The following is a 13844-nucleotide window of genomic DNA, read 5'->3' on the forward strand; positions in this document are numbered from 1 at the left end:
ATGATGATGCAGATACAGATACAGTTTGTAGGAATCGGTATCATGAAGGTTTCTGTATCACTTCACCTTCACCAAAACTAGCTCGGAGAGGTAAGATGAAGAAAAATGCATCCATCTTTCAAACTGGAGCTTGCTGGTTAAGAGTTAAAGAACAGATTTCCAATGTGTACTTCTGCCATATCACATACTAAAGTGTCATCTATGCACGTTAATCGTTCTCTAAACTGAGGATCCTGAAACTGATTTGTCCTTATGTGCTTCTCCTGAATGAGTTTATCTGAAATTAGAGATGGTATTTTCTCACTCTCTGACTTCCACATTCAGCTCCAAAATCTTGCTTTTATTATTTGTCTGTTGCCACTTGGGCTGTTGTAAGCAGGTTAGGAGGAATAATTTATGTATTAATCACACTGCACACAATAGTTACAGTATATTTTCCTGATGTTTACTGTTCTTACAGTATCCTCCTCCTCCTCCTCAGTTGCAGTTTGCTGAGTGTCCAGCAGGAGTCAGTCATGTCACACATCAACACCACTGAGCTGCAGTCCCTCCTGCTCTCATTCCTACAGCACTGCCTCAACAGCACAAACATACTGTCTGCACCAGTATCTCACAACTACACTTCCCAGCAGGCTGTGCATCACCTGGCTGGAGCCAGGGCCCATGCTCAATCTCAGGGCATGATGTACATCCTTCTGGTGGTTGGTATGTTCAGCTTCTTCACATTTGGCATCATGCTCAGCTACATTCGCTCCAAGAAGCTGGAAGGCTCTCACGATCCGTACCACCAGTACATTGCCCACGACTGGACCAAGGTGATGACTCCGTCCAGGGCTGTTGCTCAAGCTCTGCACAGGGAGGCTGCAGGTAGAGGGGCCAGCAGCAAGGAGGCCATCGTCATCTGCAACCCCGCAACACTGGAACAGCTGCCGGGCTACAATGACTAACTCAGCTCCTCAAACATTTCCTCAGACTGAAAAGTGTAAAGCTCTTTCACACAAGATTTTGAATTACCTTAACTTTTAATGTCACATAGCAACCAAAAGTTACAGTGTCAGACGAGTAATTTCATGGAAACAACTTGTGTGATAAAATTGCCTCGTGTTGTAATCTGTGCTACCAACACATGCAGTTCCTCAAACTTTACAGTCATACAACTATGACTGCTCAATACTTCCATTAACAACTGAAGACAATCCTGCATATCTGGACAACAACAGTAGTAACACAGAGCAAAATTGGTAAAGTGCAACCAGTTTCTTTGATTCGGTGTATAGAAATAAGTAATGATTGGGAAAATCAATAAACAATCTCAAATATTTTTTGTTCACTCTGATTCAGTTTTAGTGTTTCAAACTGAGCAAATTCTTCATCCAAGACATCAGGCCTTGTTTGGTATTTCTAGGCTTCCTTACTGCGTTGGCTCGTCTTTTCTCTTCCTTCCGCCTCTCTCTTTCCTCCTCCCTCGCTCTCTGCTGGTCCACTCTGTGTTGGTGAGCTCCTTTCACAGCGCGGTCAATCTCTCGTGACAAACTGAAGTGAACCATCTGCATGCTCAGCATTGGTACGATGAGGTTGTAAGTGTCCACTATCTTGTTAAGTTTGACCAACTCCTCCTCTACTGATTGACACAGCTGCTCCCATTGGCTGTGTTCTTTGGGGATCATGGGGTCACCGAGTCTGGCACAGCCGTCCAATAACTTTTTTCTGATCTGAGCAGCGTTCTCTCGGATGTCACGTTGGGTGACAACCCAGGGTGGCTGGTAACCATTGTCTATGAGGATGCGGTTGAGGTTGTGGGTCATTGGATCTGCATATGGATTGTGCTCAAACTTTTTGAGGGGCTTTCCAGCTCCACTCAGGTTCCTGAAGTCTCCTCGGGCCATGGACTCCTGGATTAGGTCCTCCACAAGCCGTTCCACAGCCTGCGTGATCTTTATCTTTCGGCTGCGGTGACGCATGTCCCTTTCCACCAGCGCCCCCTCTGCAGCAGCTGCCCTCTCATGCTCCCTCTGCCGGTAGTTCAAAACCTGTTCGGTTGCCCTGTCGACACGAATCTGCCGGTACTGACGCTCACGCTGGCTGGGCGTGCCTGAACCCACACCCTCATAGCTGAGGTAGTGTCTATGTGGAAGTGCTGTACCTCTGGACTCCTCATCTTGCACTTCCTTCCCTTGATCAGGTTGCTTGGTCTTGCTCTGATGTACCAGCACAGCTCGGTAGGCCTCTTCAACCCGTGAAAACAGCACTGCATCTGCAGTCGGAGCCCCAGAGTCAGGGTGGTAGAGCTTGGCAAGACGTAAGTAAGCCTCTTTCACCTGCACAGGACTGCTCTCTCCCTCGTCAGGCAGTTGCAGAAGCCTGTAGCTCTCTTGCAGACTGCGGCTGATCTGGGGACCGGAGGTGAACACTCTGAGCAACAGGGACTGTCGGGACAAGACAAGCATGAAATGGCCATGGCCGAAGGCGCTGCGGGACTCGAGGAGGTGGAAAATGCAACTCATTTCTGGCACACTACTGTGGATCTGAAAAGCAAAAGTTATTAAAAAAGAGTCAGTCATATAAATCATCCTTAAAGAAAGGCAGCACATTCTGTCAGGTAAGAGATATTTTACAGATATAACATCAGAGAAGACCACCAGTGGAAGAAATAAGCTCAAATAAAAACGTAATAGTCTTGCAAGAGGAGCAAGTAAAAAATATCTATTCTGCTTAGGGAGTTAGTGCCATCTAACATTTAGGGTTGCAGCTGGATACACTAAAAGCAACGCAGAAGGCCTCTTTCATTCCCAATGTACTTTTTCTTTGCTGGACCAGATACTTTTTCAGCATTTGGATGTTGCAGAATCTAAATTAGTTTGGTTACATTGTGGATTCATATTTTACCTTCTTACTTGTATCTAACTTGTACTGTATTACTGTTTTTTTCTTCCGTTTTGTCTGATGATTGAGGTCATCTGTCTGCAAACTAAACTGAAGGCAATCAATCAAGACTGAAAAAAGAGGGTACCTCAATATTTTTTGCTTGACATATTTAGCACATTTGGCAGCACATTTTAATAAACATTTAACCACATTTTAAAATCACATATCGCACTTATCCATTGCATTTTGCTGTAATTATCTTTATTTTGCTGACAGACCCCTTTGCTGTGTGTAAATATACTGTAACTTCAATATAAATAACAACCAAATTTTCCTTCAAATACTGTTTTCTTGGATTCTGACCTTATTAGAACCTGTAATGTAGAAAAGCAGTAACGCTTCACTTCGCTTGTAAATTACATGGACCTTGAAAGAACAAAAATAAATTACTATTTAATTTATATAGCCAAATACCAAAAATCACACATTGCCTCAGCAGGCTTTACAACCTGTCTACTATATGATGCCAGTTAACCTTAGACCCTCAAGAAGAAACTGAATTAGTTTTATCAAATCAGAGCTGAAGCTCGATAATAACCTACTGTCACAAATCACAGTACATCCTGTTTATAAAGTGCGTTTGCTTGTCACCGATTGCCAGATTGCACGTCGGTCGGAAGCAACCGAAAACACTCTCAAATAACCATTTTATTACAAACAATGAGGCCAAATTAGAAGTGACTCACTGCTGGCTAAGCTAGGTAACGCCACGATTGCAGAGGTTATCAAAATGAATCTCATTTCCAGAGCAAGACACTGAATCCATTGAACGCTAATGAAAACTGAAAACTGCAGCACAGTAATGAACACACGGGAACGTTACATGGCCAACAACTTTAGAGTTCAAAGAAACAGATAATCAGGTCACCTCTCTCAGCCATGTTTGTTGTTGTTACGCGCTGGGACACCCTCTTCTTTGCGTTTTTCGTGGATTACAATACCAACTTTTGGGTGCATATCGCCACCTACCTTACCGGAATATGTAGGACAGGACCAAATTTGCATTAGTCTTGTTTAAAGGAAGAACATGATACTATATTCTATCAAACAACAACATACTATGAAGCCAGGCTGTTTGAGGACTGAAAATAAAATAAAATACCGTTAAAGTATTTTTTTAAATCCTCACATTTGACCAGAATAAATAGTTTGGATGTTTTATTATGACGTAATATGCAGTTAAAATCCTTAAAAAAAAAAAAAGAAAAGAAAAGAAAAAAAAGTGATTTTTCACGCAAAGCCAAGTTTTAAATAAACGCCCAGATTTAGTCTGTGACAGTCAAATGACGGTAGAAAGGGGTGGGCAGTGGCATAGACATAATAGACGTATATTATGTCTATGGGCGGTGAAGTGAACACGACTTCAGACCGGAGGACCAACGGAAAATAGTTTACCTTCGGCTTCAGGGTGCTGAACAAGCCACAGGTATAAGTGTGGATGGATTTTGAACTTTTTCTATTTTCAGATATTCAGATATATTGAAACACTGACGAGAGTGACTAGAAGAGAGAGAGAGAGTTTTTCTAAGTTCACCGTGAATATTTACCGTTAATAGGCAGAGCAGAGCAGTGCATCACGGTGAAACTCATTTAAATACAGCGAGAAATAATTAAACGAAATTACTGAACATGAGTGAATAAATTTCAGCTCCAACAACCGAAGATGTAAGTCGCTTTAAAAAACAAGCCATGATATTTTCCTTTTACTTTCACTTTCATAACTCTTCTTTATGAGCCCATGCTAATGGTATGTTACAGTTAGCTGACAGCTTGCTAGCTAGCTGGTAGGTAACGGTTTTCAGAGTGCGTGGACACGACAGTTAACGTTAAACCAGAACGTGAGCAAGAAAATCACAATTAACGTGAGATATGGAGGTGTGTGTGTGTGTGTGTGTGTGTGTGTGTGTGTGTGTGTGTGTGTGTGTGAGAGAGAGAGAGAGAGAGAGAGAGAGAGAGAGAGAGTGATGACCATGCTACGCAAATTAACATTAATGAGAAAGGAAGTGTCGCTGCCATGTCTGTTTTAAGGCTGCTCGAGCACCTTATATAGTTTAATGTATGCTAATGCAATCGTGCCTGGGACCCATAGCTTACATGCTGTGATACATGTGAGAGAAATCAAACTTTTATTACAAAATTACATACAGTACTTTTCCTCTGCATGTATTTTTTAAGAGTGTATTTAGAAGTTGGTGCCAGCCTGCCCTCCCTCCCTTCAGGACTTCCAGACTGATGAATCAGGCTGGAGGCATCCCTGCAGACCCCTCACATCCTGGACACAACCTCCTCCAGTTTCTTCCCTCTGGTAGGCGCTACAGATCACTGAACTCCAAAACAACCAGACACAAAACTAGTTTCAGTTGTCACCTTGATGAACAGTTAGCAGTGATATAGTGTCACTAACTGACTCACTGCACTGACTGGCTGTTATTATCCGTTAATGGATCAATCAAATTACTTGCATGTGCACACACACTTGGCCACTAAAGCCGATTCGGACCACTCCTTGAAGTAAATTTTTCATTAAAGTTTTCCTGGGCCGTAGAACGGAAACACATAGGCAATTAATCGAAAATTAATTAAAATCATCATTTAAGTAATTTATTGCAGAGGTGTCAAACATTCACTGGTTTAAGCTTTCAAATGTGAGGATTTGCTGCACTTAGGGAATATTGATGGGCCTTTTTCACTCTTACATATTTTTAGATTAAATGATAAATAGTAATCTGCGGTCACTGTGTTGTCCTTTCTGAATTAAGAAACTGTGTCTTAGTTAAGGCTGAATTAGTTCATAATTGCAGCTTATTCTACCACACACTGTTTTGTACCTTTGTGGTGGATCAAAGGTGTGTATCAGGAGCTCATTGTGTGAAATGTACTTCTCCTGCAGCTTCTTTTTGCTACAGAACAGGTGGAGAAGTGTCAGAGAAAGCTTTTTCTGATTGACATTTTGCTTTGTGGAAATCTGTTAATTGATTTTTGATTTTTAATGATTAATTTTTTTTCTTGCTTTCTTGGTGCTCTGATTGTTAAAAAAGACAACATTTTCTTAACTGAGACAGCGAGTTGCAAGTATAAGAACAATTCATTGTTATGACGTTTTTCTTTCCACACATTTTTCTCAGCAGGTTGATCCTCAGTAGCAGCAAGTGAACACAATGGCAGAAGGTCGGTGCACAGGTAGGACATACACAGTCATCTGACTAAATGCCTGTTAATCAGGTTCAGGTTGTCTAGAACGAGCCAAACATAAATACAGAATCTGACTGTAAAGTTTATCTCCAAGTTCAGTGAAGTTTATATCTGTTAACACTAACTAGCTGCTTAACGTGCAGTTAAAAATGCCTCCATGCAAATTGCTCTTACAAAATCTAAATCTAAAAGCATGAATTGTCTGTTTATAATATTTGATGAGTGTGAATCATCTACATTTGGAATATAAAAAATTTAGTTATCAAGTTACATATTATGTTTTGCGTTATCCGTGCATCAGGATGTCCATGCATACATAACATTCTCATGAGCACAGCGCTTTCTTCAAATTTAGCACAAAAACATTCACTTGGACTCAAGGATGCACTGATTAAATGTTGGAGGTCTAAGGTCAATGGGACCTCAGCTGGTGGCTTCACTGGCTGGTGGAGGCACACAACTGCAAGGCAGTAATGCTAGATTCCCTCTTTCCTCAGACAAGCACTTTGTGGATGAACATCAGTTTGAGCTCATTAAGAGGGTGACGAACATCGCGCCCATTTTGGATGAGCTCCTCGACAAAAAAGTCATCCAGCAAGAGAGTTATGATGCAATCAGGGCTCTGCCTGCCTCTCAGGAGAGGATGAGGGCGCTCTTCAGTGGGCCTTTGGAGTCCAGCGGAGTTCAAGGAAAAGAGATATTCTACAAAATCCTGAAGATAAATGAGCCACATCTAATAGATGACCTCGAGAAAACAGACGTGAGTAAATTCTCAGTTATATAAAGCACTCCATAATGGAAGTGTGGATAGATTATTGTCCCTCACTGTTTAAGAGACTCAAATGGTGAATACAACTGAGGATCAAATTTTAAGTGAACATGATGTACAGTTTATAAATATAATTTTTTGAATGGAAGTCAAACTTTTTTTTTTTTCCTTTTTTTTTCTTCTCCAACATTATCTTTATTGGATTTTCAAAAATTTTCCAATACTATACAAAAATGAAGAGTGCTCTCACATCAGAGGAAACATCAAGAGCAGCTAAATTATTGTCCAGCATTCAAATCATCAGATATCTACGAGTTAACATAGAGCAAAACTTAGCTGAAAGTACAAAGTTTGTGAAAAAAGGAAAGAGAAAAAGAAAAAACAAACAAACAAACAAACAAACAAGAAAAACAAAAAACAAACCCAAAACAAGAAAGCAACTGGAAGTCAAACTTAAAAAAAAAACAGCTATTTAACTGCACTTTCTTGATTTGGAAAATGTTTCTTCAGTCACCATTGTTTGGTTTAATGGAGTGACACCCTGTGAAATACGTTCAAAGTCTACTGGACTTTGCAGCAGGGACAATATTTTTATACCTACATGATCAAAAATCACCTGCTGAGTTTTTCAGAGTTTCACTTGAAATTGTTTTTGACAAAAACTACTTTCTGGTTATGTAAATATTGATTTTGTCCAAATCTCAGCCATTGTGTTGCTCCACCTAAACTGCAGCTTTGAGACACAGTGAAGGCAGACTCATGAACTCGGGTTGACTTTTTGGCACAGCACTAAATTAGATAGAGTCTGATTTTAAAGATGAAGTATAGAAACAAGAAGAACCACATGTCAGTAATTCTGGAATTAATAAAATGCAGAGAGATCAGTTTCCAATCATTGTCATGGATCAGATAAACAGCGTATATCCTGTCCTGCATAATACTGATATGATGATATGTCCTTTCAATTCTCCAGGTGGCAACAATGACAGCCAAGGGCCTGAGCCCAGGAACCAAAGGTAAGGCAAAGCAGAAAAACATAAAACAGTGACACACGTTTTGTATTTTCTTACGCACAAATACACCAGCTGGGGTAACATTTTTCAGTTTCATGCATATTGCAGTGACAAACACATTCAAAACCATTCAACATTTCTGGCCAATCTTTGAGTAACTCTGAATATGAGATTTATTTTGTCACTGTTAAAAATGTCTCTGTGATGAAATCTGATGTGTTCTAGTTGTTCATGAAGCCTGATGTTCAGGACTAAAAGGTATTTTTTATTTGTCTTCCCCTCAGTGAAACACTCTGTTGATGAAGAGCAGCCTTCACTGATCCAGAGAGTATGTCACATCACTCTTCACACTGCAGCTTTCATTCAGCTGATGAAGACTGAAAACATTAAAACTGATGACGCAAATCAGTTTTCTTCCTCTCAGAAAGTTTTCTCACAGAATTGGGCTGATCAAGCGACATAATGTTCACATGAGGAAAAAGCATGAACGTCATTTACCAATAATGTCGAGAATTTGTGTTACGTCTACCTGTGTGGAAGTATGAAGTGCATTCGTCTAGATTTGTTTTTGGTTTTTTATACAGAAAAAAATCACAGCATTTAAAAAAGAAATATGTTTTTCAAACAGCCACTGTGATATAAAATCAAATTTATGTTTTGCCGTTTAAACCTTGGCAGAAAAATGCACCTTGTTATGAGAGTAAAATACTAGTTAAAGAGGACAGAATCACCTTGATGTTACTGAAGAAATGTTTACACGTATAAACAGATAGTTGAAAACAGTTATTTGTACTAAACAGGACAAATATTACCAATTATATTGTTACCTTATGTGACATGGCTGATGCACTCTCACCATGTCCACATTTCTAAAACACATTGATGAGATTTGAACAGAAAAATGTTGAATCATCCTCGCTGAGAAATTGCACTTTTGTCTCATGAACGTTTCCTTGCAATTCACCAGGTGGAAACGATGGTGTCTGTTATAGAGCTGCTTTTGGACAGGCTGGCTGATTTGAGTTACGGGGAGCTCGAGATGATCAGGAAAGACCTCAGTCAGATAAGCCTCCTCAGACATTACTCAGGCATCCCATGGAGGTTGCCGAGAACAGCAGACCTGCAGGACATTGTGTTTTTAATGGTGCTGATCAACGGGCGAACGTCTGTGGAGAAAACCATGAGGATTTTAAAGCGTATGAACAGGACTGATCTGGTGCAGAGGTTGTCACATAGCAGCTCAGGAGCCAAAAGTAAGACAACAAAGACAGAAATGTTAAAATTATGAAACTGGTCCTTAACATGTCTCTCATAAGGTTAGAATCTATGTCTCCTTTTAACATTAGAAATAATAGAATCTGTAATGTAGAGAATAGAAGACATGATCAGGTTTACAAAATATATTTTATGACAAGTATATATGGAAAAAATATATGGGGGTAAAATGTCAGTGATAAATATACAGTCTGTAAATGTAGATGAGCTCTGAGTGTAATTGTGTGTTGAGCCCTTCGTATATGTCAATGACTCATTTTGATCTTTATTTTCCTCCTTTATCCTCAGAAAAACCCTCAGTGGATGAACGCCTGCCTGCACTGATCCACAAAGTGAGTAACGTCATATCTGTGTGACCATGCAGAGCACAGCTTTTACTCGTGAAGGTGCAGGTTTGAAATCACATCAACATTAATGCTGACAGATGATGATAAAATGGATCATCTTGATGTCACTAAAATCCTGATTTAAATTGGATGAGAGGAAGTTGATCTCAGAACTGTTATTATTACCAAGTTATCATATTTTAAATGTTTTTTCAAAGAATCAAACAAAATGCCAAATGTGAAATTGAGAAAATAGGCCGTGAGGTGGCCAGGACTGGCTTCCTGCATAGAAGAGAGGAAAGAAACTAACGTGACCATAAATGAGAGCAAAATGCAGTAAAGACTCACTGAGCTGAAGTGAAACAAGTGCACAGTTAAGGCAAATAACATGTTGTGGATTGGACCCCTGAAACTGGTTTGTTGGAAAATTGAGCACTACAGGGCTCCAGCCATTGGTTGGATTTAAGCTCTTTACTTGCAAAGTGAAACTAGCACGAGTAGAACAAACGAGACAACATAACGCTGCACAGTTCTTGAGTTTTTGTACCGAAGCACAAAGAAAAAAGATCTTTTTCTCCAGTTTGATGGAAAAAAAGATCCCTTCAGTCATTATCATGAAAAACTCTCTCACAGTGCCTTAGTATCTCAAAATAATGCTTTAATGTCTCAAAATAATGCAAATTTTCTCCAAATAATGACTTTGTATCTCAAAATAAATGACGAAGTCCAAATAATGACTTGATCATTATCTCCATTGTTATGACTTGGTCATCTAAAAGACTAAAACAACAAACAGCTTAAATGTTTCTGAACATGACATAAATGAAATATTTTGCTTCTTTCAGGTGATCTTGTAGAAAAACATGTCTTAAAACATTAAAATGTCTAAAATTATAGGAATCATTTTGATGGCAAAAGGTTTCTTCCCAGTGAAGAAATAAGACATTTTCTCTCTGAACATACATTTTCCAGGTGGCGTCAATGGCGGCTGTTAGAGAGTTGCTTTTGGAAACATTCATGAACTTGAGTTTGGAGGAGCAACAGGACTTCAGGTGGTTTCTGCAGTTCACATTCTTCCAGAGGAATCTTCTGCACATCTCAAGGGGACGACTGTGGCGGACAGGTGATGCAAGTCAACTGGCAGAACTGATGGTGGAGGCATGTGGTCAGCAGTCTTTGGAGGTGACCATGGAGCTTTTCATGGACATGGGGAGGACTGATCTGGTGCAGAGGCTGTCAGGGACCAGCTCAGGACCCAAAGGTAGGATAAAGAAAACAACTGTCACATTAATGTCTAATAATAGATAAATAGACGTGGTAACAAAATCTTTTAACTGTAGTGCAAATATGAGCTGTAGCTTCTAGTAATAAAGCAATGCAGCAACAGCCCACAGGCCTGCCAGGACGAGTCCCAAAGAGCTGAATCACCACCTCTCTAACACAGACTCAACAAGAACTGAACAACAGACGCTTCACACATTTATTTGTTTGTCATCTGGAAAATAAGGGAATGTGTAAAATTAGTACCTCAATTTTGAATTGTCTGATTTCACTTATTCATTGCATTTGTGCAGACAAAATAAGAACTAAATGTTAAACTAGACAACGATTACCTCACAGGTGAATGTTTTGGATTTTGACTGAAACCACTGAGAGGTTCACTCGTCTGTTGATGTTGTTTTTTTTTTGTAAATGTTTCAAAGATCTCTCAACATCTTTTCTTTGAAAATGTTCTTTATTGGGCCACATGTTCCTGTTTGTTCTTTGGTCCAGTGAATTTGTGCATTTTGAGGTCATTATTGCCAGTCTTGTATTTTATATGACCGACAGGAATAGTGTTGTCTACATAATGTCACGAGTCTGTTGCGTTGTCTTTTTGTACAGCTTCTGACTTGCTATATATTATACTCAGGCAGTGGTGGAACAAGGACTCCGATCATTTACTGAAGTACACAAAGCAACAACACAGTGTAAAAATACTCTGTTACAAGCAAAAGTCCTGCATTCAAGTTCTTAAGTAAAAGCACAAAATTATCAGCATCATAATATACTTAAAGTACCAAAAGTACACATTCTGCAGAATGGCCCATTTCAGAGTAATATGGAATTTTTATTGCTGGGTATCTTAATCCATAATAATCCATCGTTATTTAATATCTGATTCATATTTTGATTTGATAATCTGTATCTGCAAAGTCACGAGAAACTCATGTTGTCAAATAAACGTAGTGAACAAAAAAGTACAGTATCAGCTTAATACTCAAGTAAAATGAAAGTACCTCAAAACTGTACTTAAATACAGCTGGTGGCAAGTAACTAAGAACAGTGAATGTCCTTCCTCTGTAGGTGTCAGGTGAAGTACAGTGTATTTGTTTTTCCAGTCACAAGTGTTGTTAAATGTGTTGCAGCTGCAGGATCGTCAGCTGAAGCATCTGCTGTGAATACCACAGAGGGAGGTAGGTGAGCTCTTCCAAAATGAAGACACTTCAGACACTAATAACGCAGCAAAAATACTATTAATTGAATGAAGAATAAACTTTCCTCAAAGTCATGCAGCTTTTAAATGTACATTTCAGTGTGTGAACCTTTAACACAGAGTTTAACAGAAAATAAGACGGTGTTCATCAGGTGAAACTGGTTATTGATTCTGATGATGCTACTCTTCAGTAAGTTTTCTGTTCATTTTGTAATTAATGTTTAATATTAGAATTCTAACAGTGTGACAGTGTGTGACCATAAAGCCTGGTGTTAAATACATCATTCAGAGTCTCTTTATGTTTTCTTTCTCCTCAGAGGAGCACTCTGTGGATGAGCATAGGCCTGCACTGACCCAGAAAGTGAGTAATGTCACACCTGTCTGACCTGAAACTGAAGCCGAAACCATTAATCCATCATCTGATCACCATTTTGATAACCAATTAACCGTTTAAGTTCTTCATCTGGCAAAATGCCAAACAACCTTCTCTGGTTACAGCTTCTAAATTGTGAAGATCTTCTTCTTTTCTCTGTTTTGTATCACTGTAAACCAAATATCTTTGAAACAGGTACTTTCTGTCATTTAATAGGCAAACCATTAATTAAAAAAATGAATTCAGAAAAGAATGCTTGGAAAATATCTGTCGCTCTTTTTCAATAGAAAATAGAAAATCATCTTCATCTTGATTGATATAAATGATGAACAAATCTAAATTTTCATCAGAAGGTTTTTTCAGAACTGAAGCTGCATTCAGATTGTGTTCACATGAGGAAGGTCTGAAGCAGATCATGAAATCAAAAGTCATGAACCTTTATGTTACCAGAGACATTTATTCACAGACAAGTGGTTCTTAAAAACAGGTTTAAGTGATCAATAGGATGAATCTGATCAGTTTTATCATTACCTTATGTGATGTGGCTGATGTACTCTTCCTTCATAAGCATTTCTAAAAAATAAATGAGATGTGAACTGAACTCTTGGACTCTTGTCTCATGAACTTTTCCTTTAAATTCATCAGGTGGAAGCGATGGTGTCTGTTATCGAGCTGCTTTTGGAAACACTGAAAGATTTGAGTGTCGGGATGTTCATGGACGTCCTCCTGAGTCAACCTGACTTACACAGACGTTTCTCAATCAGCCCAATGATTCGACTGCACACATCAGACATTAAGCAAGCAGTGTTTTCAGTGGTGCTGATCTTCGGCCAACAGTCTGTGGAGATGACCACGAAGGTTTTAGAGCAGATGAGGAGGACTGATCTGGTGAAGAAGCTGTCAGACAGCAGCTTACAAGTAGAAAGTAAGACAACAAAGACAAGAACATGTTAAAAACATAAAAAATCTCCTAAGTTTATAAACTTTGTCTTCTTCTCTTTATACTGTAAATAATAAGATCCACAATGCAGAGAGAAGACACAACATTGGTGATGACAGTGTTTATTGTCAGATGTTAGATCAGTCGCTCATGACTGCCTTTAACCTCTTTTCTCCTCAGAGACTCACTCTGCAGATGAACGGCGCTCTGCACTGATCCACAGGGTGAGTCATGTCACTTGTGTCTGAATTCATGCAACACGGCCTTCGTTCAACAGACACAAGTCACAAGTTATCATCATCTGGAACATTTTGAGCTGCTTAGCAGTGATTTTATCCAACAGTAATGCAGTATGATATCGTTACCACTGAGGATGAGATGAGGAAATGACTTTTCTGTTGCACTAAAGAGTAATGTTTAACCATCAGAAACATCTGTTTGTTGGACCTTATGCCATTCTTCAGAGCATTTAACAGAACAGGAAACATTCAGCAATGAAGCTTCTTTGAGCCACTGTGACTCATCTCAGTGTTTGTGAAAGGAGTTGCTATTGAC

At 39.3% G+C, this 13844-nt stretch overlaps 1 protein-coding gene and 1 long non-coding RNA gene across 4 annotated transcripts; one reads left to right on the forward strand and one right to left on the reverse strand.

The window, feature by feature from the left end:
- Positions 1-355: 355 nt before the first annotated feature.
- dnajc28 (DnaJ (Hsp40) homolog, subfamily C, member 28) lies at positions 356-3843 on the reverse strand. 3 transcript variants are annotated; one of them, XM_070965514.1, is made up of 2 exons: positions 3794-3843; positions 356-2525 (listed from the first exon to the last, which is right to left on the reverse strand). In XM_070965514.1, the coding sequence occupies exon 2, from the start codon at positions 2502-2504 to the stop codon at positions 1344-1346; it is 1161 nt and encodes a 386-aa protein (XP_070821615.1). In that variant the 5' UTR covers positions 2505-2525; positions 3794-3843; the 3' UTR covers positions 356-1343. The 3 variants fall into 3 exon arrangements, with proteins under 3 accessions (XP_070821615.1, XP_070821616.1, XP_070821614.1); XM_070965515.1 differs by having other exon boundaries at positions 3612-3811; XM_070965513.1 differs by having other exon boundaries at positions 3468-3811.
- A 4019-nt stretch (positions 3844-7862) lies between these two features.
- LOC139333482 (uncharacterized) lies at positions 7863-8952 on the forward strand. Its single transcript, XR_011602335.1, has 3 exons — positions 7863-7902; positions 8184-8227; positions 8867-8952. It is a non-coding gene; the product is annotated as an uncharacterized lncRNA (long non-coding RNA).
- The last annotated feature ends 4892 nt before the right edge of the window (positions 8953-13844 follow it).

Source organism: Chaetodon trifascialis, chromosome 7 (assembly GCF_039877785.1).
Source record: "Chaetodon trifascialis isolate fChaTrf1 chromosome 7, fChaTrf1.hap1, whole genome shotgun sequence".
NCBI lineage: Eukaryota > Metazoa > Chordata > Actinopteri > Chaetodontiformes > Chaetodontidae > Chaetodon > Chaetodon trifascialis.